Raw genomic sequence first — 27,027 nt, forward strand, 5'->3', positions numbered from 1 at the left:
TGAGTGTTGCAACTTGTATTAGTGAAGTGGGAAATTTGAACGAGTAATGTGCATGACATGTAATACCTCAACCAATACGGAGAACAAAATAAAAATTCAGATGTGTTACTTTTCAGCATGCCCACACACACACACACACACACACACACACACACACACACACACACACACACACACTCTCTCTCTCTCTCTCTCTCTCTCTCTCTGTGTGTGTATATGTATGACTGGCATCTCCTCCTGAACCACTACATCAGTTTCAACTAAATTTGGTACACATACTGCTTGCTAGATGGGAATCAGCACTGTGGGGTTAGAACCTTCTAGCTCTGACAGCAGCAAAGATATGGGCATTGAAGTGTTTTCTGTGCCTGACATTTAAGCTGCCTTTAATGATAGGCATGTTGTGCAGGTAGTGTTGGTATGTCTCTTAGGGGCTGCACATTTGCATAGGCACGGATGAGCAGAGAGAAAAAGGGGAGGGGGGGGAGAGGGGTAGTGGGAGAGGGAGGAGTACGAGTTGGTCAGAGAAAGTGGGGAGGAGGACATGGTCAAACAGAGAGGAGGAGGAAGTAATGAACAGAGAGAGAGGTGGGAAGATGATATGGACAGAAAGAGTGGAGAAGAGGAAATGGATTCAGAGACAGGGGATGAGGAGATGGACAGTGAGAGAGGGGGGAGGACATAGATAGAGAGGGAGGAGGAAATAGACAGAGTGAGGGAAGAGGAGGAAATGGATGGAGATATGTGTAGGAGGAGATGGAAACAGAGAGCTGATGGAAGAAGGAGAGGAAAAGTGATAGGAAGGTGGAGGTGACAGACAGAGAGAGGGAAAGCAGGAGATATGTGCAGTATAAGTGCCATATGCATATGCAGGAGACTCCACAAGTAAAGGGCTAGTATAAATAACAAGTGCCTCTAATATGAAAATTAGTTTTTGGCCTGATTTGCTCATGCAAGCAAATACACTTGAAATTGAGGCTAATAAGGAAGATATATGCAGTGTCATTCATTAATGAATGCAGACAGTACCTGTTTTATCCACTGCCAGTCAAGTGTTATCTTCACTACATATCAATTTTGATCATTTGATAATGTTATATTGTTCTGTCCATTTAATAACTCTGTAACATTTTGTTGGTGACTTTGTATTGAGCCTGTTTCCAGCATCTGATTGCTTTTGTTTATTTTTCCTTCATTCATTTCTCATTTCTGATTGTGCTCATTTCTCCTGAGAGCTGCAGAACATGATGAATGAACTAATCAAATGAACTTAAAAACTCAGCCAAAAGGATGAAAATGAATTTGGTCCAGCAGACAGTGATGATCATCTACATTAGTATCAGACCATTTACTTCATCACAAGGGTAAATTTGCTACTGGCTAACTTCTGTGTTTAAGGCAACAGGCATTAAATAATTCTGACTCAGTTCATATAGTCATGAACAGTACACAATGTTAATGCATAACATATGTGTACATCCAATGTCTAGACTATACTATGGGCAAAGTTTGTCTTTAACTTCACGTGACTGACATACAACATACATTGAATAATGCACGTATCTTCAACTGTCAGTACTGTATAGCACTGTTTATCATTGAAAATAATTGACTTTTTTTCAGGCTATCAGTAAATCGAACAGCAGGCTTGATTACATTCAGTAATGTTGCCGCAGTAGACATCCCACTACTCCAAACAGACACCTGTGTATTTGTTGACTCTGTTGGTCAGCTCATTTATGGAGGGGGTGGTACAAGTATCCTAGTGGCATTAAATCTGGCAATTGATGAAATACAAAGAAATGCAGCTAATGGTGCAACACTTGTATGTAAGTAGTTATGGTATTGTAAAAGAAAGTATATTAATGCACAAACATTCTTCATTTATTTTCCTCCTATATTAGTCTTATGTAAGATTTACAGAAACATTTTATTTTGGTGCTTGAGGTATAATTCTCCTAAATTGTACCTCATCAGTTACTGCACTTCTAAATTATGTGATGAATATAGCTATTAAGTCACATGATATGACATACAAAATCTTGATTAACCACATTAGTCTCTTCCCACTTTATCTCCAAAAGGTTTCTTATATTACTTGATAACAACAAAGTCTGAAAACAAGTCCTCTTTCACCTTGCTATATCTATTTTGTTAAACACTAGAAGCTGCCCATCTTTTTACTTTCTTGTATAGTTTTAAATGTAAGATAAAGTAAATTTTAAGTATACCAGTTGTGCCAGTTAAGTTATTTTTATTTTTCTTTGCATGGCAATGTTTTCTGTGATAGTTTCATAATAAAGAGGTATTATTCAGTGAAATCAACTGAACCACTTCAGTTAATTTCTTAGCATTCTATGTTCGATATTCCCTTCAGTACTAGTCTTCCTAGTTATCCTTATTAAAATCTAAATTTTCTGTAGGTCAGATGACAGACCTAGAAAACTATGTCTGACAGATGTTTAGTGTGGTAACAAGGTTACTGAAAACGTAAACATATAGTGTCAAAACACAAAAAAGATTATTGATTCAATCTAAAAATATAACAATAAACGTTTTATAAAATGAATGGATTTTTAGACTTATAATGCATCTTTTTGTATGTCATTAGGATAAAAATACGAACTCTCAGGATAAAATTTGGTGTTTAATTTGAATCATGATGATAAAATGTAAATTTATTTATTTGTATATGTCATCAGGATATATATGTGTAATTTAATTTACAGTTTTAACCATTTCCTTAAACTTATGTGATTAAACTGCAGATTTTAATTTTATAAACAACCAATTGTTCTTATAAAATAAGTAAAACAGTAATTATGTGATATTCAGTGTGTTCTTTTTAAATGAAGATATTGAAATATTTCAAAAACTATACATCAGATCAAAAAAAGTTATAATTTCAATTTTATTGTCTTGGAGGGGGAATCCAATGATACCACACTCAACCCCCCCCCCCCCCCCCCATGCATAGGTGACAGGGGGCAACACTGAAATCTTCAATAGGAAGCCCCATGTTTTATTTGCAGATTATGATTCTATGTCAAAATCTACATACATTTAGTCTGAAGTATTTTCTTCATTTCACAACAGATGGCACTGTAATTAAATCAATAGAAATGGGTACACAATCATAATTTACTATATGCTATTCAGTGGCCATTTAATATCCAACCTCCATGCTGTGAGGGTAGGAAGGCCAGTACTTCATAGCTTTTAATTGGAAACCCCATTCATAACATTGCATTACTTGAACATATCAAACAGGGGACTACTCAACACACCACTATGGCCGTGGCTCAAGGCAAACGCTGCTCTACTTTTCCAGTTAGAGTAAGAGGTCAAAAGTGGTATCACCTACTTCAGTATGCTTTGTGATCTGCTTTTCAAATGACCATACACAGTAAAGAAGCATATATGAAGGTATGGTCAGCGCAGGTGTTTCTGATGTGTTGACTACATCTGCATGGCCTGTTGGCGCTTGGTGGTACACCTTCTCTGTTAAATATTCCCAGAGAAAGAAATTTGGCGATATCAAACCTAGTTGCATAGTGAGCCAATTAATAGGGTAACCTCTGCTGATCTACTGACCAGTGAAAACACAATCTAATACCTACTGTGCTTCAATTACATAAGGCTCTGGGCAACCATCATGCTGAAACCACATACATTGTCAAATGTCAAGGGCAACATCCTGCAGCAGTACCGGTAGTTTCTGTTCAAAAAATGATCAATATTTGTGTCCATTCAGTGTGCCATTGATAAAATATGGACCAATGAGTTTGTTTCCCATGATGCCACACCATACATTAACCAACCAAGAACATTGATGGTCAACTTGCCATAACCAGTGAGGATCCTCTATGCTCCAGTAACGCATGTTATGCTGGTTAACACTACCAGGGTTTGTGAAGGTAGACTCATCAAAAATAGTACCTTGGCAAAGCGCATGGGGGTCATTTGCATTTGTCGACATCCTCATTCACAAACCACTACCCGGTTATGGAAATCAGTGCAATGAAGTTCTTGATGCAGTGATACATGGTATGGATGATGCTTAACGACAATTCTGTACTGTGACAATACCAAGTACAGACATACCAGAATCACACTGAAATAGCCGGGTGTTTGTCTGGATTGTGGTGCATGCCACTAGTAAAGCTATTTCATTAGCTTCTCCTGTAACACAGTTGCTTCATTTCCTTTTGCTGGTCTTTACTCTGCCATCATATATAAATGTACTCAAAATCTTGTAAGAGAATAAATCAGAGTCAGCTTTCTCTAGAAAATGGTCAGCACACATTCAGCAGGAGCCTCAACATTTCTCCTAAATTCTCCATAAATCAGGATCATTTCAGTCTTTTCTTCTGTGGTTGCAACATTCATTATCCACTTGCAAGTCTGTTCTCCATATGATAGGTAGGTGTGCGGGCGATAAACAATGTGCAAGTATTGTTATGTTTAGAGGCATTGTCTGTTCTCTGTCTGCATGATATGTGAGCTCCAGTGACAGTGTACTGCCTGTTATGGTATGTCGTAGTTCGCTACTACATCGCCATAGTGGCACATCCATACTCCGCATACGGCATGTGGCGGAGGGTACTTTGAGTACTCTATTGGTTCTCCCTTCTATTCCATTCTCATATCGTTTGTGGGAAGAAAGATTGTTAGTATGCCTCTGTGTGAGCTCTAATCTCTCTGATTTTATGCTCATGGTCTCTTCGCAAGATATATATAGGAGGAAGCAATATACTGCTTGACTCCTCGGTGAAGGTATGTTCTTGAAGCTTCAACAAAAGCCCGTACCGAGCTACTGAGCATCTCTCCTGCAGAGTCGTCCACTGGAGTTTATCTATCATCTCCGTAATGCTTTCACGATTACTAAATGATCCTGTAACAAAGCGCGTAGTTGCCTCTTCAATATGTTGGAGGAAAACAATGTTGTGAATAGGGTTTCCAATTAGAAGCTATGTAATACTGGCCTATCCTACCCTCACAGCATGGAGGAGGGGCCCACATGCCATTGGAGATATTCAGGGGCCATTGAGTAGTATGTCATAAATTATGACTGTGTGCCCATGTATATCCCTCAGATTAGTGCCGTCTGTGGCAAAAAGATGAAAATGCTTGATACAAAATGTATGTAGATTTTGCCTTAGAATCATAACCTGCAATATAAAATAGAGGTTCCCATTGAAGATTTAAAAGTTGCCTCCTGCCACGCATGCATGGGATGGGATGGGACGTTGGGTCGAGTGTGGTATCATTGGATGTCCTCCACCGAGAATTGTAATTATAACTTTCTTTGATCCAATCTGTAGTTTTTGAGATATTTCAATGTGTTCAGTCAAAATGAACACCCTGTTTAAAATATTCAAATAATACTGTATTGCTTCACTTTATTTGTCCAATATACTAGTACACTACTTGTACAATATGTAATCAGCAGGACCAAATAAAATAAAATAAAGCTAGAAAAGATAAATGTACAGTGAGTATTAGAAAGGTAACATGTAACATAGGAAGAATTGAGCTGTGTCAAAAAGCATTAATGATTTTAATCATTTAAAAACAATATTGCACACAAAAATTGTTATTAAATGTATAGTAGCACATATTAGTAATTTATCAAATAGATTAGTGTAATAGTATATGATATTACTTACTAACATGTTATGGAGGAAGCTAATAAACATTTCATTAATTCTAGCATTCCATTAAGCTCCCTAAAATTAGTTTATCAGAAAATTCAGAGAAAAGTAATATCCTAGAGAATAGATTAGTGGTATGAATTGTTTACAATATTTAATTTTGACTTGTTTAAAAATATGAGACAGATATAATTCTATCTACTTTTTCTGCCTCCAGTTCTAATAACAGATGGCATCAGTACAACTGACCCAACCCCAGCTGCTAACACACTGAAAGATAATGGAGAAATTGTGTTTACAATTGGGATTGCTTCTTATGATCGTAGCCAACTTGAACCATTGGCTAGTCATGATTCAGAAGGAGTTCCTAATTTCTTTGGAGTTTCAAGCTTTGAAGCATTCATGAAGATTGCAGAGTACCTGAACACAAGTATGTAACATTATTTCTCAAAATATCATTTTCATTTATAGAAATTTTTTCACTTATAATTTTGAGAAATATCCTTCAATGAGAGTACACTGGAAAGTACTTACAAGACAAAAAAATGAGGACAGAATTAAATGTTTTTCAGTCTTATGTGCTGATGTTTAGTATAAGATATCATTTTATGTAGAAAAATGCATTCTCACTTAATTTTACTTGTTATTACGGCTGTTCTTCTTCCTCTATTTCCGATAATTTTTCATTTATTGACATAATGACTAACATACATACTGCTGGAAAAAAATAGTACACCTGGAAAGATGACTTTGATTTTGGTCTGATGATGGCTTGTTTCATGTGGGGGATAGTAGATGTACTGATAATGGTTTCAACATTGTCTGCCAACAGATAGCATAGTGACATAGCTACCAGAGTGCCATCTGTGTCTACCCTTTAATAGGGAATGTTCAAAGCCAGCATGTTCAGTGTTGTGCAAACATGTGAAGCAGACAGGCAACCATGCCATGGAGACCCACTCGTACTTTCTGCTTCTAAATGAGTGAGTTTCAAAGGGGTAAAATTGTGGCCTTCCAAGTATTGGGATGGTCCTTGTGGAGAATTGTCACACAAGTTAGATGTGCTGCGTCAGTTGTGCAACAGTGATGGTATCAGTGGTCACACAAACAGTCTCACACCCATAGATGAGGTTCCGGACACAGCACAGATGATTGACAGGATCATCATCCTGTAACGCCAGCATTGGCAGATTGTACAGCTACCACAGCACAGATAAGAGGACCTGTGAGCTCATGTGCGTCATCACAAACTGTTACAAACCAGTTATTAGCAGTGGGCACACACATCTCTAGCCTGTCTTCCACTCACACCACAACATCAACATGCATGCCTCAGCAGGTGCCACTGAGGATCACTTGGAAAGTGGTCTTCAACATGAAAGCAGATTCTGCCTGAAAACAGGTGATGGTCGTTTGCATGTTTGACATAGACCCAGTGAGTGCTGTCTCATGGAGTGCATTCATCCAAGACACACGGGCCCCACTCCAAGCCTTACAGTCTGGGGTGCAATAACCTACAACTCTTATTCACCTTCGATATTTCTGGAGGGACGTCTGGTTGACCAGCACTTGGTGTATGCAGAACGTTGTTAGACCCATTCTTTTGTGGTCCTTGCAACATGAAGGTGATGCAGTGTTCCAGTTGGATAATGCCAGCCCACACATTGCCCATGAAACTCAATGTGCTCTTCAAAATATGCAGAAACTTCCCTGGCCAGCATGATCTCCAAACTTGTCTCCAATCAAGCACAAGTGGGATATTATGAGATGAGAAGTGACTTGTGTGACTTGCCAATAAACATCTCTTACAGAACTATGTGAGTAGGTTGAGCATAACATATTCCAGAACAGTATTCACCATCTGTTTGATCGACTGTATGCAGAAAACAGTGCCTGAATTGCCACCCGTGGAGGCTACACCACGTCTTAATATAGGTGTTGCAGTATGAGTCAATACCTGGTACCACAAATCTGCTTGTACTATTTATCTGTAAATTTCATGCATTCCATATGCACTGTTGCAACAATAAGTCTTGAGTGAAATGGAAACCTCTGAAAGGTCCACTATTTTTTTCTGGCAATGTGTAACTGATAATATTATGAAAAGGATAGAGTTCTACTCTCTTTATAGTAGAAATGTTGAGTCGCAGGGAGGCACAACAGCAGGACTGCTAAACAACTAAGCTTTCAGCTGAAAGGCCTTCTTCTGGAGTAGACAGAAAACACACACACATTCATGCAAACACAACTCACATGAGTGTGTGTGTGTTTTGTCTAATTCATAAGGAGGGCTTTTGGCTTAAATCTTGCATGTTTAACAGACTTTTTGTTGTGCCTATTTACAAGTCAAGATCTTTACTAAATGGTGAGCAGCGATCTATTGTTTTCATAATATTAACTGTTAATCCACAATGACTGATTATTTATTTCAGTCACAACTATTAAGTTTCTAACAATGTCTGAAATAAATAATCAGTTTTAAAGTAAATCACCACCAAAAATAATTTCATTTCATTAATTGTTACTGATGCATTATTTCGGAATTATGATACTTTCTAATATTTTTTTTTTATAAAATAATGAAAATAAGGTTCATGACACTTTTGTCTTTACCCTTTTGGATAAGCTGGATTTAATTTTATGATTTATGGAACTGAATATTAGCATTATCTATAGTATTTCATTCTACTAGTCATTTTACAGACACATTAGACATGATATTCTATAGTATGAAATATTTCCTACTAAAACATTTGTTTTATATTGTGCTATGTTGACATGGTCAGTGGGTCAACACATTTGAAAGTTTGTGTGATCCAATAACATTAATGTAGTGAAAGATGACTAATAATTTTACTGTAAAGTAAAATGGTACTTTTTTATAATATTGATATGTAACATATGCTGAAAGTCAAACATCCTTTCTAAAAGTACAAACTGAGGTAGAGTTTAATACTTTTAACATGAATTTATGAGAGACAGGATTTAAACAAAGCTCCATTCAGTTACCCTCATACTTGAGGAATATCAAGACTCTTCCTTCAATGTGACCGCAGTCTCCAAATGATGATAAACAATTAATTTTCATACCCTCTTCCATGCTTGTGCTTAAAATACATGAAACAAACATGCCTTCATTGGCATGCAAGTTTCAAACAATGTAGTGTTTCTCCTGCAATTCTGTATTCACTCATTTTCATAATTTTTACATAATATGAAATATTTTGTTTTGACAGAAACATAAGCAATAGGCTATAACTCTATCCCATTCGTTTCTCAACTACAGTTTCCCTTTCATGTCATTTGCCTTATATAACTATGTTCCAGATTATGTACATGTTGAGAGTTTAAAAGAGAATATAAGCTAAAGATTAACTAAAATGAAAAAAGGAATAAAATAGAAGGAAATGGGATGGCTTTTAGAGATGAAATAGTCAATGTAGCAGAAGATCAAAAAGGCAAGAAGATAAGACTTGGCAAGAAATTAAGGAGATGGAACCTGAATAAACTGAAAGAAACAGAGGCTGCTGAGAGTTTGAGAAATAGGATTGAGTAATGACTGAGCGAAACAGAGGAAATGAATAAAATGGAAGATGAATGAGTAATATTGGGAGATAAAATAGTGAAGGCAACAGAGGATCAAATAGACAAAATGACAGATCACAGTAGAAACCATTGGATAACACAGTGGATACCAAATTTAACTGATGAAAAGGGAAATTATAAAAATGGAGCAAATGAACCAGGTAAAATGTTGTACAGATATGTACAATGTGAGACTGACAAAGACTGCAGAATATCTAAGCAAGAATGCTTAGAGGAAAAATGCAAAACTGTAGAAGCAGATGTGGCTAGGGGAGCGATAGATGCAACCTGAGACAGAATTAAAGAGATATCTGGAGGTAAGAGAAGGAGCAGAATTAATATCTAGACCTCAGGTTGCAAACAAGTACAAAGGAAAGAATGGAAAGCTGAAAAGCAGAAGAAATATGTAGAATGACTATACTAAGAAAATGAACTTGAAGGAAATTTTATAGAATAGTAAGAGGAACTAAATTAAGATCTCACAGAATACTCTGCATTTCTTATACTGTAGTTAAACTTCAGTCAAATACTAACACAAATTTATTTTATTAATGTTATTAATTAGCATTAGTCCAGTTTAAAAAACATTTAAGATAAAATAGCTAGTTTGTGTAGACTACATAATTAATTACTCATAGAATATGGATGCTTAATCATATTTCATGAAACAAAATGAATTTTCTTTGCAGCCTACATCAATCAAACCCAGATAGACTGCAACTAATCCAGCAGTCGCCATTATATTTTTGCTTATATAACAGGTAAGTAACTTTTTTGGAAAATATAAATTTGAGTATAATTCTCCATACTTTCAAATGGTGTTCATCAGTAATTTTACAGTAACAAGTTATTCATCTGATACATGGATCAGAAAGTATTTTTCTGTGCACATCTACTGTACCCTGAAAAAATGATGTGTTATGCTTTTTTACAAATAAGTACCGGTAACCCTTTTATCGTATCTAACTTAAATCACCACAGTACGTTTATTTAGAGTTATACAACCCAAAATGAACTATTTCCTGCTAATTAGTTGTGTTACAAGTTCAACAACACGTGGTAACTTCTACTTACAAGGGAACATTCCCAAATGTAAATAAATAAGTTCGAACAAACTTAGCAGGAATGTAGAGGGGTCTAAATAATGTTATATATATTTTTCATTATTGTCCAATTTCACTTTTAAGGGGTAGAACACTCCCCAAAAGGTATGAGTAATTAACAATATTGGGGTTAGAGGGAATATCTTTGAAAGCATGATATATAAAAAATGTGTTTCATATGAAAGTTGAAATGTAATTAATGGTCTTGAAAGCTCTTTAATCAACTTTTGTAATAATTTGATGTTTGGGAAAAAGCCCACTACCATTTTGAAAAATGAAATTCTTTGTAACAATATAAATTGAAGAAGCTTTTTTCCCACATAGATCCATGTGTAATAAAGCTGGTTTCTGAAATACCGTTTTAGGAAAATAAGCTGCACACAGTGTGCTGTAAGGGTATTTTCAACAAAACCCCTTAAAATATCTAAATCTTCATTACTATTGTAATTATTTATTTTTCTTTTGTTTTATGTTTTGAATTGTTATTTCATGTTTTGCATTCACGTGCTTTTTCTATTTTCTTTTCTCTCTCCCTCTTTTTTCTTTTTTTTATATATGTGTATTTTGTCAATTGAAAATAATAAGTAACTCATTATTATAATACAAAACCATCCAATAATGATGCCCTGTAAAGAAATGCCTAAAATATAATGTTTTTTACACCATGCATATGAAGGACAATGCATTATCAAACATAATTCAACAGAATTCTCAAATGATGGTGAGTGATACTCTAAATATCCGGTTTTGTGTCAGGCATATTTCAGTACATTGGAAAACCTTGGAAAAGGTAATTGATTATGTACTAATGCCTGCAGACTGATTATATTGTTTCTCAAGCAGAGATTGACATCATAATCATTCAGCAGAAATAGATCTGAAGATCTTCACAAAAAGTTCTTCCAACACTGAATGCCATATATGACCAATCCACCTGTAGCACCAAGACTTTTGGGATCACCAGATGAACAATTTCTTTGCCCTCAGGTATGATGTTTAAAATGATTCTTTCATAATAACCACCCCAAGAATCTAACAATAATGCAGACTTTTCTCCCATACTGGGATGGACAACTAATTTCAAATATATTTTGAGCTGATTGGGCATTAGTTTACCAGATTTTTATACTGTCACAAGAACATTTGTGGCTGCAAAAAGAGATTCTCGAATTCTTAATTTTCTTTTTAAAATATCAGAAATGGAGGCTGGTCAGTGTGGATAAACCATTTAGAGCATCGTACCTGAGGACAAAGATTTTGTTCATCTAGTGATCCCAAAACACTCAATGGGACAGTTACTTCCATTGGTAATATATGACATTTAATGTTGGAAGAACTTTTTGAGAAGGTTTCAGATCTAGTACTGCTGAAATATGTCTGATATGTAACAGGATATTGAGAGGATCATACATTACAATTTGAGAATGCTGCTGAATTTTGTTTCATATTGTATGGTATTGTCCATCATGTGTATTACCTGAAAAAAAAAATTGTTTATTTTATGTGCATGGTGTAAAAAATATTATATTTTAATCAATTCTTTACAGATTATCATTATTTTAGTGATTTTTGTGTCATAATATTGATTTAATTATTATTTTCAATTAAGAAACACGTGTGTGAAACAATAAAAAAAGACATGTGAATGTAAAACATAAAATAATAATTTAAAACACAAAACAAAAGTAAAATAAGTAATTATGATAGTAATGAAGGTTTATATATGTTACTGGGTATGTTGAAACTACTATGACAGCACATTGTGTACAGCTTATTTTCTGAAAATGATATTTCAGAAACCATCTGTATTATGCATGGATGTATGTGATGTAAAAGCTTCTTTAATTTATGTTGTAACAAACAGTTTCATTTTGCAAAATTAATTAATGGTGAAGGGGTATTTTCCAAAAATTCAAATTATTACAAACGTTGAGGATACTGTTTTCAAGGACATTAATTACATTTCAACTTTATGAGAAACACATTTTTTATATATCATGGTTTTGAAAATATTCCCTCTAAACCTAATATGCCAAATTGTCTTTTGGAGTGTGTTGACCAACTTAAAAGTGAAATTGGGCAAGAAAATGTGTTTCTCACATTATTTTGACACCTCTACATACCCACCGAGTTTTGTAAATATCATTTATTTACACCTGGGAATGTTCCCTTGTCAGTTAGCAATACGATTCACTTCTTAACTAAAGCTGATCGATGTACATCCTTTATTGCTGCCATTTGACAATCACTGTGAAAGAAACCATTTATTACATGGTTCACTTCTATTTCACAAAAGATAACTTGATTTGGAAATTAATGATCAACTGCTGTTGCAATGTGATCTTCTATTCTTTTCCAAAATGCTACTGTAGGGAATAAACCAAAGTTGTACATCAACAATGCTAAGTATCTTCAGTCAGAACTATCCAACATGAAATCAATTTTAGAACATCTACACACAGTTATTTCTCACACATTTGTGGTAAGCCACATTAGTACCCTTAACTAACTGCTTCATGGAGTTGGAAATATTTTCTATATGTTGTCAAAACTGTCATTTTATATATTTTCAGATCTTTTACTGAAACAGAGCACTCAGAACTGATCAGTGCAGTTCTCATTTAGATGTACAGCCTAGGACTTTATTCCACATTTTGTTTATATACTAAGAATGAATTACATTAACTTGTGCCATTCTTGGTGTCTCTATATAATTTCTGTGACTTCAAAACGTTGTTCTGTTACATGTAGTACATCTGTAAAACCTTTAGATTTTTCAGTTTCCTGTAGTGATATGAGAAGCTCACCTTTATTATGATTTGTTAGAAGCGTCTAAACACCCTTCATTTCTCCACTGATTTGTACAACAGTTTTAGTACTTATTTGGCAGCTATACTTTTCAGAAACATTTACACTTAAAAAATGATCAATGTAAATAACACAAGAAATTATAATAAGGGCATATGGCATTTAGTCATGCAAATAACCTCTTAACAGAAAGTTTCAGACATAGAGCATGCTACATGTAGTGTGATCATGTGAGAGGTGAAGCATCAGTCACATCCATGAGTCATTGCCTTACCAAGTAGAGTGAGTCTTGTATATTTATACATTTGACAGAACACTTTGTACAGGGATTGTCATATTACTCAAAAAAAAAAAAAAAAAAAAAAAAAAAAAAAAAAAAAAAAAAAAAAAAAAAAAAAAAAAAATCTTCACATTTTCTCAGTCTTTATAAGGTACTGTAATGAGATGTATTGTGTTCAGGTGCAATAAATCTGTATTAACTAAAATATAATTCAGTGTAAGTCATTCAACATAATTCAGCAATAAATATTGTTATGTCATGCTGAGTGACACATGAGCATTCCAGATATTATTTTGCTCTATATGTGCCCTGCTATTAACTACTGTTGATCCATTACTCCAGCCAGTCTAAGGAATGTTTATAGAAGACTTTCTGCACTTTCCAAACAAATGAGCTGATTCACAATCTCCATCTCAGATAAGCATGATTCAGGAACAGGTAAAATATGATACCCAAGTTTACACAGTTTGCAGAATGATGGCCCAAATAACTTTATTCTCTTATGTTCAGGACCAGTTCAAGAACATATTTCCATACAGGTGACTTATCATTTGGTGGCTCCCTCCTCACTCACTACCCTTCCCTTTCACACTTTCATCCATGTCAGTTTTGGCTACTAATTGTGATACACTGTGTACACAAATCTTGCACTTGGGTGGCCCTGGTGCAACTCTCAGCTTGGCACCCCAATTGGACACTACTAAGTGTGAAATGTCCGGTACAGGTATCTTAGAATAGTGCTGCTTCTGGTGGCTAAGTGATGGTTTGTGTCACTTAGGCTTTAAACAGGCCCTTCTTGTGTTAACTGAAGATAGTAGTAGAAGGAACTGAATCCAGCAGCAAAATTTATAATACATTATTGCCAAATGATATAACAAGTAATGAAAAATTAATGCGTAATTACAAGTGTGCTCAAGATATAAATGCTGTCTCCTAACAAAATCTTACCTGTTGGTTAATGGGTAAAACCATATGCAGAGGATGAGCTGATAGGTGGTTAGAGTACTTTTAAATAAAGTCAGCATTGCTGAAGTTATATTTTAGTTAATACACATTTATTGCACCTGAACACAATTTTATGATGACCAGTTTGTCAATAAGAATTCAATATCATCACAAAGTAGGTCATGAATTCAGTGTGGACTGATAGTGTCACTGTCCACTGTGCTTATTTGAAGACTGGGTTAAGCTGGTTTTTAATATTAAAATGCAGAGTAATTAGATATTCAATAACAATATAAAACACAATAACAATACTCAATGTTAATACAAATCTGACAGCAAAGTTATTTCATGTAGATATTAAATGCATATTCTTACAGTGGTATTAGTAGTAGGTTCTACTTTCTGGAACCAATTTTTAAGTGTGGACATTTCTTCCTAGATTCTAATAAAGCCCACCAAGAATTTCTAGAATTCCAACTTTTGTACTGAAGACTTTTTGTTTTTATTTATTTATTTAGCATCCGTGTCATCATACAAATGATTTTGGACTTGTCATAGATAGAAATTAATTTCTTGGTTTTCTTAACACTAGGGCTTCAAGATGTTAGTATTGGATTTTCAAAAGTTTTGCACTCCAAATTTTGAATTATAGTCTAATAACACTTCTGAGAAGTAACTTTTTCATTAATTATAAAATTTAGAAAAGATCTTTACTTAAATGAGAACCAGGCTGTGAAAAATGGCTACACCAACCCTATAAAAACTGTTGTTATTGGGGTCAGAGTTTTAAGTACATATGGCTTTCCTGACTCAAATTTTGAATATTTCTTTAAAGGAAATGTTTTTTTCAGAAAGTACATATAAATATTACAAAAATAAAGCTTCCAACCTACTCTTTTGAAATTGGATAAAAGTATTTCAAATTGTTCAGCAAATGTTAATGGTGAACACTGATGTGATCTGTATAAATAATTCTCTATATCTTGGGAACTTACAAAATAGTGGTCTTTATTTCTGTGCAGCACCATAACTCACATACATTGTAGAAATATTTACTCTTCTTTGTAGTTTTCTTCGTGTCTTTCATTGGCATTGTAAACGGAAAACTTGGTTTACTGTTTGAGAGGAGAGATCCATGATTGTAAATTTGGTTAGGCATGAACATTAAAATGATTTGTTGTGAAGCTGTTTCTCTTGATTTTCTCCATCATTTAATGCTTTGTTTTAAACAGCACATCATATACCACACAAAATATTGCATTACAAGAAACCTTGCTATAAAAATGTCTGTCTTAACACCAAACAAGCAGTCAACATATCCTTCTCAACAATAACTGCTAAAATGCATCAAAAATACAAAGAGATTAATAATGTGTGACTTCTCATGCTTTCCCGACGGATCTGTTGCAAATATGCTTCTCGGGTTTGCCGCCGGATTGTATTGTGTAAATTGCACAATATTTCTTCGATGCAACTGCTCGACATCATCAGGTGGTGGTAGCTGCTGCTGTCACTGCTGCAAGGCGCGACTTGCAGCAGTGACAGCAGCAGCTACCACCACCTGATGATGTCGAGCAGTTGCATCGAAGAAATATTGTGCAATTTACACAATACAATCCGGCGGCAAACCCGAGAAGCGTATTTGCAGATTAATAATGTATTTTGGTATACAAAGATACTTAAGCTGATATATGACCAAAGACAATTTTATATATAATTAATGCTTGTAATAATTGACAAAATCTAAATTTTGTGTTGTGCAAGAAATATTATTGGATAGGGTGGTGATGTAGTTGAGTTTATTGAGCTGCATAGTAAAAATAGAAGTTTTTACTAATACACTTATAACAGTTTCTCAATATTTATACACATATTATACTCAGATAATTTAAGTAAAAAAAACTAGTGTTTATATTAACAATAGTGTCAAAAATGAAGTAAAGCTATTCCATCTTGCAACATTTCAGTGTGCTGAAAGAAGTGTTATTGAATGTGCACAAACTGTCCTCATGTATTTTTATGTCTCTTCACAAAACTATGAGTGAAACAGACTATGCTTTTTTTTCTCCAAATATCAAGAAAATGCAATGCAGTCCACTTAATAGCTAATTTTAATTGATTACACCAATTTAATTGCAGCTTCAACAGGGAAAGAATATCAATATTACATTGACTGTGTAGTGAAATAAATACTCCACTTTATTGTAATAGTTCAAATTTCAATGTAAAATTTACCAAAATGAAATAGCTACAAGTTTGTCTCACACATTATTTGTTTTTTTCTTTTAGGTTAGAAGATGAAATGGTAACTCTGCAGAAACTACTTGCAGCAGATTATTCTATGAAGAATCTTACTTTCTAGGTGTGTTATTGTATAAAAGAACAGATCAAACTGATTACTACTTGAATACATGTAATTCATTCATTTCTAACCAATATTTGAAATGTTTGTTTCTTAGACAAAATGAAGATGAATTAACATTTACATTCATCAGTGTATAACTTACTCTGTAATTAAAGCCACCACTTTATTTTATGTGTCACAAAGTGTTTTCCTTTTTCACACCTACACACACACACACACACACACACACACACACACACACACACCACATTTCGTTAACTTCAGAATGGAGAACTTTTAGTGATGATAACTCAACTGAGTAATTAACAAAGTCAAAAAGAGATTTTTGTTAAACAAAACATCTGCCCTCCATGAACTCAGGGTTCCCTTTTAACCTATATTCTGTGTGACTTTCTTAACTCCCTTCCACCCCATTTCTTATCTCATATACGTTTTTGCTCTTATCTCTCTCTGGAATGAAACCTGTAGTTTGGTATATTTCTGTTTGCTGTGTTGGGAGCTGCAGACCTTAAAAGCAAGTACTGTTCAATCTTCCTTTATACAAACAGTGAATACACACATTATAGAGCAATGGAAAAACAAAAACACTTATAGAAAATTAGAAAATCATGATGAAAGTTTTGTGAGGCTATGAGCAAAGTGAGAGTAGCATTTATAATCAAACATATTGAGTTTAACAATAATGGAAATTTCTAATTAGCCTTGTCATGGCCACTGGAGTGTACAATCTGGTGTCCATATGGTTGTGTGTGTGAATATGTGTACTACTGCTGGAAAAACAACTAGCACTCAAAAGCTAGCATGAATGCTGTTTTTTGTTATGTCTCCCTGAGTGCCATGCATTGATCTACTATAGGTGAGTGGTTGCCTTTCCCTTATTTTACATATTGAGTTTAGTTTCTTGAGAAACAAATGGATGTACTCATTAAGCCTGTATCATTATCTACTGGTACTGATACTGAATACTTAGAACAACTTCATGTGTGATTTTTTTGAAAGTATTAGACCCCTAACCCAATTTTTTATGCTTTAAAAGCCACTCTCATCTTCATATTACACAATTTACTGTATAAAATATTTGCTATGAACACATTATTAGTATGATCCTTAATAAACTCATCGTCATATTTATATGGCAAGTAAATTAATATTCTTTTAAAATTGATGTTTGCTACCCATTTGTATTCCGGGAAGATAACTGATGTAACAGAAGTCCAGCCAAGAAATTCAAGAGGGACCTCATGTCCAAAGTTATATACTGTAGCCTTCAAAATATGTTGTAGGCTAATCCTGATAGAATACCGATAGCGCATCCATGATTTTGTTGCTTTCCCTGCTTTAACAGCATGTACTGTTAGTATCTTTTCAAAAACTTGAGTAAGAATGACTAATAACATATGCCTTTACTAGACTTTTTTATGGATGAGCATCTTAGAACACTTAAGCAACAACTCCACTTAAAACAACTTTGGAGCACACCATTTGTGACTCAGCATTATCCTGGTCAGGAATGTGTTACTCAGCTACTTCAACAGGGCTATCACTTCCTAAAATCATGCCCAGAAATGAGATCCATTCTGTCTGAAATTTTGCCTACCTCACCTAGAATAGCTTTCCGTCACCCTCCCGATCTCCACAATATTCTTGTCAGACCCCACGCTCCTTCTGCAACCATCTACCTACCCCTGTGATGATTCCTGCTGCAAGACTTGCCCTATCTACAATCAAAGGGAGAGCCACCTGCGCAATGACTCATGTATACCAGCTATTATGTAAACACTGTTCAGCCTTCTACAGCATCATTTTTTTTTTCATCATGACTACCACCAAATTATCAATTAGGATGAATGGGCACAGGCAGATGGTGTATACTGGCAACTTGCAATATCCTGTTGCAGGGCATGTTCTACAGAATGACATTTGTGACCTTGGTGCTTGTTTCACCACACGCATCTTCTGGCTTCTTCCCCCAGACACCAGTTTCTCAGAACTCCACAGGTGGGAACTAGTAGCACTACAACATGTGCTTGGTTCTCACCACCCATCTGGCCTTAATTTATGTTAATTTCTTCCATCTCAGCATTTATTCACTGTAACTGCTCTTTGTTTCAGTCTGTTTTAGTTTTCTATCCCTTTCACTGCCTTTCCCATCTATTTTCACCGATCCCTCCCACCTCTGTTATGTACAATGCACTTAGCTTTTCAATCTTATTAACGTATGCACGGTGTTTAAGCAGTAATCTCTGTCTGCATATTACCCTATCTTCCACCTTTAAGCTCTCAGCTTTTCAAATCTTGTCCGATGCAGTCCCCAACCATAAGTCTTTCCTTCTCATCCCGTATGGTAAGTCCCTCCCAAGTCATGGTTCTCAGTGACTTTCCCAAAATCCACCCCTTTTCCTAGACCTCTTCAGTCCTTTTCCTTCATACTCATTCCTGCCCCTTCAACCCTTATGCTTGAAGAAGGAGCCACTGGCTCTGGAAGCTTGCCAATTAGAACTGTCTTTTATGTGTGTGTTTTACCACCACTTGGTGAGTAGATTTTTTATCTAACCAATGAAATAAAAAAGTTGTACTTAGTAATTCAAGCAATATAGTCCAGTGACATAATTCTGACAGGGGAAAAAAGATGTATGGGGTTCCCCAAGGTTCCATCTTAGGTTCACTACTGTTCGTCATATATGTAATCGATCTTCCATGTAATATACAACAAGCAGTCTTAGGTCCTTTTGCAGATGACACTAGTATCATGATCAATACAAGCACATGTACAGAAACAGAAGAAATGGTAAACAAAGTTCTTTAAAGTATCATTGGCTGGTTTTCTGTGAATGGTGCTACCCTCAATTTTAAAAAGACAAATTTGCAAGTGGAGATGCAGAGCCATGACAAGAGGTTCAGGAGATCAAATCTAAGGGCACTATGGATAACCCGTGCACCACATAAGGCATCCTTCCCCATATGGCCTGCACTTCTGTAGAATTTGAAAAGTGTCAGGTCAAACCATAAAATGGGACCTGATCTTACAGGGCTGAAAAGTAGGAGACTCCTTTTAGTCGCCTCTTATGACAGGCAGGAATACCTCAGGCCTATTCTAATCCCTGGACCTGCAGGGGGGTTTTGACTGTGTAAACCACTCTCTACTGTTAAATAAATCGGAAAGAAATGGAATAAATGGTAGTGCTTCAAAAGGGCTTAACCCATATTTAATAGATAGAAAGCAAAAGGTGGCTTTAACTTCAAGTACAAGGTAACTTATTCTCAGAATGGAAAATTATTTTACACAGATTCCCACAAGTATCCATTTTAGGACCAATCCTGTTTATATTTTATGTGAAAGATTTGCCTCTAAATATAACATCCCACTCAGTTTTATTTGCAGATGACACAACTGTATTCATGAGATCACAGAACAAATTCTCCAAATAGTAATTGACACCCTGAATGGTTGGGAACATTATTTTGATGTAGACAGATTGAAATTAAACATGAAAAATAAACTGACACAGTTTAAAACCAAGCAGTCAAGGTCACTCAAATATCAAATATCTCATAAAAATCAGTAATTTAATTTAGTGAAGCAAGTTCTGTGAAATTCCTTGGGATATTCCTAAAAATAAAAAAAAAAAAAAATAAAATAAAATAAACACATCCTGCTTTTCTCATATAAGATACCTGGCAAACAAGTTGAACAATGAAAATATTGACACTAAAAATGTTGTTTACCTTAGCAATTTTGAATCTATTCTAAGATATAGAATAATGTTTTGGTAGGATACCAGCAATGTAAATAGAATATTATTACTATTATTAGGAATATTTGTAATATTAAACCTAGAGATCCATACTGACCTTCATTCAGTAATCTAAAAATTTTGACTGTTCGATGTACACTGTAAAACAAACAACTTGATGCCACAAATCCTCAATATACGCCTATGAAAATTTATAATGAATTAAAAGAGAAAACATTCTCAGTATGGAACTAGGTTTACTAAAGATAAAATTATATGCCATCCTAGTGCAAAAATATTATTATTTACTAAAGGAATTTTTAAATAATGATGAAGATTTATTTGTAATTACATAAATTTGCAATTATTTTCGTAAATTAAGTTCAATTTTAGTTGCATTTGGCACACTGTACATATCTCAGTTACGTGATTTTTACCAATTAGTCTCCTGTAACTTAAACAAATGATTTATGTATGTATGTAATGAGACAATAAAATTCTGATTCTGATAAATGAAATAGTCAAAAACATTACTGACTCGAACTTCAAACAGCCTGAATGATTTACCAGTTACCTTAGAGGAAATATAGTTTGTTCAATTTTGTACTGATCAAGATAAATCATCAACAACAACAACACAACATGGGGGAAAGGAAATGTGTGAAATTGATTGTTCAAATTTCGTGGGTGCAAATACTAATCAGAATTTTAATGAAAGTTCACATATTATAGATCTTCTGAAACACTTTAGTTCAGCAACATTTACTCTGCAAGTAATTTCTGACTTTGGTGATGAAAGCATTAGATCTTAACCTATGTTGGACACTTTTATTCATTTATATCACATGGAATAATATTTTGGGGCAATTCCATATAGGTAAACAAAATACTCATTGCAAAAAGCATATTGTATGGATTATATTTGATTTACACCTTTAAACTTAATGTAGGTAACTTTTTAAAAATCTAGGCACATTATCAACAGCCTCATGATACATTTAGTTTCTTGTGAAGCCTCTTGTGAATAATACAACACATTTTTAAAATAAATGTAAATGTACACATAAACTCCATTGTCAGGTCCTGGTGGGCCCATTTCTACCGACTGACCACTATGTCATCTTCTGCCAATGGCACCATTGGATTCAGTAAAATAATAATCATAATAATTTTTAATTAAGCTTCACAAAATGCTGGCCATGAAGCAAGAAACATTTGGTTCTAATGGTTTTTTGGGAGGGCATATTGTCACTGGGATGGCAGAGCTAGTGAGTGTGTAATAAAGAGTGAAACAGGTACTGCACCATCTGACAATGTTTTAATGATATAAATGTAACACCCATAACTGTTAATGAAATAAAAAAAATAATTCACTCATTGAAAAGTAAAGGATCTTCAGGTATAGATAACATCTCTAATAAACTGTTGAAAGCCTGCAGTAATGATGTAAGTGTAGTACTTGCTCACATTTGCAACACGTCTCTTTATGAGGGAGTTGATCCAGAGAGAATGAAATATGCCATTGTGAGACCTCTTTTCAAGTCTGGCGATGCTACAGATGTAAAAAATTATCGTCCTGTCTCTCTCTTAACAACATTTTCAAAGGTTCTTGAAAAGACAGTGTATAACAGGATTGTGGCACATCTTGATAAACTTAATATTATTAACCACAGACAGTTTGGTTTTCAAAAAGGGGTTTCCACAGAGCGTGCCATATATTCACTCACAAATGATGTCTTGGAGTCTATTAATAGTAAGAAGTCACCAGTTGGTGTCTTCTGTGATATTTTCAAGGCCTTTGATTGTGTAAACCACAAGATACTCTTGGAGAAGGCCTATCATTACGGAATCAAAGGGCCTATAGGTAACTGGCTAAAATCATATCCTGAAGACAGGAAACAAAAGGTGGTTCTAAATGGCTGCAACAAAGGATCTCCTAATCTAATGGATTCTGAATGGGGCAAAATTCAGCATGGAGTTCCCCAGGGATCTGTCCTTGGACCCTTGCTGTTTTTAATATACACTCCTGGAAATTGAAATAAGAACACCGTGAATTCATTGTCCCAGGAAGGGGAAACTTTATTGACACATTCCTGGGGTCAGATACATCACATGATCACACTGACAGAGCCACAGGCACATAGACACAGGCAACAGAGCATGCACAATGTCGGCACTAGTACAGTGTATATCCACCTTTCGCAGCAATGCAGGCTGCTATTCTCCCATGGAGACGATCGTAGAGATGCTGGATGTAGTGTTGTGGAACGGCTTGCCATGCCATTTCCACCTGGTGCCTCAGTTGGACCAGCGTTCGTGCTGGACATGCAGACCGCGTGAGACGACGCTTCATCCAGTCCCAAACATGCTCAATGGGGGACAGATCCGGAGATCTTGCTGGCCAGGGTAGTTGACTTACACCTTCTAGAGCACATTGGGTGGCACGGGATACATGCGGACGTGCATTGTCCTGTTGGAACAGCAAGTTCCCTTGCCGGTCTAGGAATGGTAGAACGATGGGTTCGATGACGGTTTGGATGTACCGTGCACTATTCAGTGTCCCCTCGACAATCACCAGTGGTGTATGGCCAGTGTAGGAGATCGCTCCCCACACCATGATGCCGGGTGTTGGCCCAGTGTGCCTCGGTCATATGCAGTCCTGATTGTGGCGCTCACCTGCACGGCGCCAAACACGCATACGACCATCATTGGCACCAAGGCAGAAGCGACTCTCATCGCTGAAGACGACACGTCTCCATTCGTCCCTCCATTCACGCCTGTCGCGACACCACTGGAGGCGGGCTGCACGATGTTGGGGCGTGAGCGGAAGACGGCCTAACGGTGTGCGGGACCGTAGCCCAGCTTCATGGAGACGGTTGCGAATGGTCCCTGCCGATACCCCAGGAGCAACAGTGTCCCTAATTTGCTGGGAAGTGGCGGTGTGGTCCCCTACGGCACTGCGTAGGATCCTACGGTCTTGGCGTGCATCCGTGCGTCGCTGCGGTCCGGTCCCAGGTCGACGGGCACGTGCACCTTCCGCCGACCACTGGCGACAACATCGATGTACTGTGGAGACCTCACGCCCCACGTGTTGAGCAATTCGGCGGTACGTCCACCCGGCCTCCCGCATGCCCACTATACGCCCTCGCTCAAAGTCCGTCAACTGCACATACGGTTCACGTCCACGCTGTCGCGGCATGCTACCAGTGTTAAAGACTGCGATGGAGCTCCGTATGCCACGGCAAACTGGCTGACACTGACGGCGGCGGTGCACAAATGCTGCGCAGCTAGCGCCATTCGACGGCCAACACCGCGGTTCCTGGTGTGTCCGCTGTGCCGTGCGTGTGATCATTGCTTGTACAGCCCTCTCGCAGTGTCCGGAGCAAGTATGGTGGGTCTGACACACCGGTGTCAATGTGTTCTTTTTTCCATTTCCAGGAGTGTATGTTAATGATTTACCCCTGTCCATTAGTAAAACTTGTGAATTCACAATGTTTGCTGATGATACAAGCATTGTCGTAGATGGTAAGTCTACTGCTGATCTGGAGACTGATGTTAATGATATACTCAGAGAAGTTACAGCTTGGTTTTCAATTAATTCTCTTTCAGTTAATATTAAAAAAAACTAGTTTTATACAGTTCCACACAAAAAATAAAACTCTAGAAAATATAGTAATTGCTCATGACAACCAGGAACTAGAACAGGTGCAATCCACTAAATTCCTGAGGGTTCACATCGACAGTAGGCTCAACTGGGAACAGCATGTGTCCCTTACTCTAAAAAGGCTTTAATCAGCAACTTTTGCTCTAAGAATAATTACTCATTTTGGGGACATCAACATTTTAAAATCATCTTACTTTGGGTACTTTCACTCATTAATGAGCTACGGAATAATATTCTGGGGTAATTCACCAGCCTCAAAAAAAATCTTAACTGCTCAGAAGAGAGCAGTCAGAATCATGTGTGGGGTTCCTCCACGAACCTCATGTAGAAAACTTTTTACACAGTTAGGTATTCTGACCACAACATGTCAGCACATATACTCTCTGATGAATGTAGTTAATAAAGACTATGCTCAGTATGAAACAAATTGTTCATACCATAACTACAATACTAGAGGTAAAGATGATCTACATGTTGAACTAAAAAATGTAACACTTGTACAGAAGGGAGTAAAGTATGCTGCTATAAAGACTTTTAATGCATTGCCTAATTATATTAAATGTACAATAGAAAATGAAATGCTGTTCAAAGGTATGTTAAAAAAATACCTGCTCGACCATCCACTGTACTCGTTAGATGAATTCTTTTGCAGAAGTAATGCCCTCCCTTAATAAAAGATGTATTTAGTCTCTTAGTTATTAGATGGATGATACAATATAATGTTAATGGTATAGTGTTAATGTTATAGTTATAATGTTATATTGAGAATTGCTATACTAGTTTAATGACAGCTTGTAAATGAGAAAAAGTGATACTTATAATATCTGTATCATTGTATTATATTACTATTCTGTAGCATTAATTGTATTTGTACAATTGTATTGACACGTTCCACATCCAAGCAAATCACTCGCATGTATGGATCTATGGAATACGCATACCAAATAAAAAAATAAATAAATAAAAAATAAATCCATGGTAATCACAGGTATCCTGCTCTACGTATCTTTTCTTAGCTGTTTGTATGGCCTAGGCTACATTCTTTCACAAGACAGACATGATGCAATAGTTTCATCTTATGCACACAGAGGACAGTCTCATTATATATAGCTGCTATTGATTGCCTTTTAAGTTTTTAATAACCATCTAAATTTTTTAAATATATTTGTCGATTTTAACTAATGTTGTATTATGTTTGCATATAAAGTATGAGACTTTAATAACTGTACACACACTATTCGTGTATCTTATTGTTTGCTGTGATGCATGGATTAGTGGGCAAAGCTTATTCTTTATAGCTCCTAGCATCTGCATGCCAGCTAGCAGTTGCAGACTGTTGTTGGCCTACTTTGCTAATTTCAGATTTATGTAGTGGCCTGAAGTTGGTCTTTCTATTATTGAATCTCATTACCAGAGAAATGAATACCTGTTGTGACCTAGACTGAGTGTTTTTTGTTTGATTACAAAAGAAGATCACCATTTTTCCAATTATGAAAGAAAATATCATTCCAGTTTGATAACTTCTACTACTCAATAGATGAATTTCTGGATATACAGTATGTATGTGTTTTGTTGTAGGTAAACTATTTTTATTTTTAAAAAGTAAAGAAAAATCCATGTTTTCCGAAGGGCAATGTACCTTATTTGTAAACCTACAGAAATGTTTCACATCCTAATGAGATGTCATGAACATAAGACAGGGGATAATAACAAATCTAAACTAAACTGAGCAAGACAATGCAGTTGTCTAGGCATTGTAGTTGGATTTTGTAGGGCAAATCAATACTCACATCTGATCATTTGGTTTCCCTAAATCACTTAAGACAGATGCCAACATAGTTCCCTTTAAAAAGGCCAATTTCAGTTTCTGTCTATATGTTCATCCAGTTCAAGTCTGTTCTTCATACCTAATGGACACACTGTTGGCAGTGTTGTTAGGTTTTAAGATTTGTTTCATATTCACCTTCATCTACAAACTATACACCATATTCTCACAGTTCATTTCTGTTCAATGAATATTTGAACAAACTCAACAATGTTCCTTGGTAATATCATTCTGTAAGACAGAATAAAGCAAAAGTTTGTTCAGTTTCATTAATCTTGTATGCATGATGACTCAGCAACCCTCCTGACAGATTAAAACTGTGTGCTGGACCCAGACTCAAACTAAGCACCTGTGCCTTTCACAGGTAAGTGCCCTACTGCCTGTGCTACCTATCCTCACAGCTTTACTTCCACCTGTGAGGCTTAGAAGGTAGGAGATGAAGTACTGGTGGAAGTAAAACTGTGAGGACAGGATCTGAGTTATGCTTGGGTAACCCTGTCGGTATAGCACTTTCCCATTAAATGCAAAGGTCCCAAGTTCAAGTCTTGGTCAGGCAGACAGTTTTTATCTCCCAAGAACCTTCATATCAGCACACAGTCTGCTGCAGAGTGAAAAATTCATTCTAGAAACATCCTCCAGGCTGTGGCTAAGTCATATTTCTGCAGTATCCTTTCTTCTATGAGTGCTAATGAGACTGACAGAAGTAAAGTTGTGAGGACAGGTCATGAATAGCTCAGTCAGCAGAAAACTTGCCTGTGAAAGGTAAAGATCCTGAGTTTGAGTCTCAGTCTGACACCCAGTTTTAATCCTCCAGGAAGCTTAATATGCCACTTGTTAAAAGATGTACCATGACAGCAAGTGGTACCCTGTAACTGCAGAGCCATCTTATTATGATGAGGCATCTCGAGATCTTTTTCTGTTTCATCCTGCACTAGATGTCTGGTGCTGGGGGCACTCCCTCCTGTCCAGAACAATACAGTACTCTAAAGAAAGAGGAATGTGTCAGAATAACTCTAATAGTGACCTGTCTTCTTTCCAAATTTTAACTGCCTCTTCTTTATCCC

At 36.1% G+C, this 27,027-nt stretch overlaps 1 protein-coding gene across 1 annotated transcript in view; it reads left to right on the forward strand.

The window, feature by feature from the left end:
* LOC126184651 (P-selectin-like) overlaps nucleotides 1–16,773 on the forward strand; it is a 96,936-nt gene extending 80,163 nt beyond the window's left edge. The window contains exons 9-12 of the mRNA XM_049927130.1: nucleotides 1,624–1,829; nucleotides 5,872–6,084; nucleotides 9,929–10,000; nucleotides 16,665–16,773. Coding sequence (XP_049783087.1) covers nucleotides 1,624–1,829; nucleotides 5,872–6,084; nucleotides 9,929–9,963 — 454 coding nt within the window. The 3' untranslated portion in view covers nucleotides 9,964–10,000; nucleotides 16,665–16,773. The remainder of the gene's footprint in view (nucleotides 1–1,623; nucleotides 1,830–5,871; nucleotides 6,085–9,928; nucleotides 10,001–16,664) is intronic.
* Nucleotides 16,774–27,027: the final 10,254 nt, after the last annotated feature.

The sequence above is a fragment of the Schistocerca cancellata genome, chromosome 4, assembly GCF_023864275.1.
Source record: "Schistocerca cancellata isolate TAMUIC-IGC-003103 chromosome 4, iqSchCanc2.1, whole genome shotgun sequence".
In the NCBI taxonomy this organism is placed as follows: domain Eukaryota; kingdom Metazoa; phylum Arthropoda; class Insecta; order Orthoptera; family Acrididae; genus Schistocerca; species Schistocerca cancellata.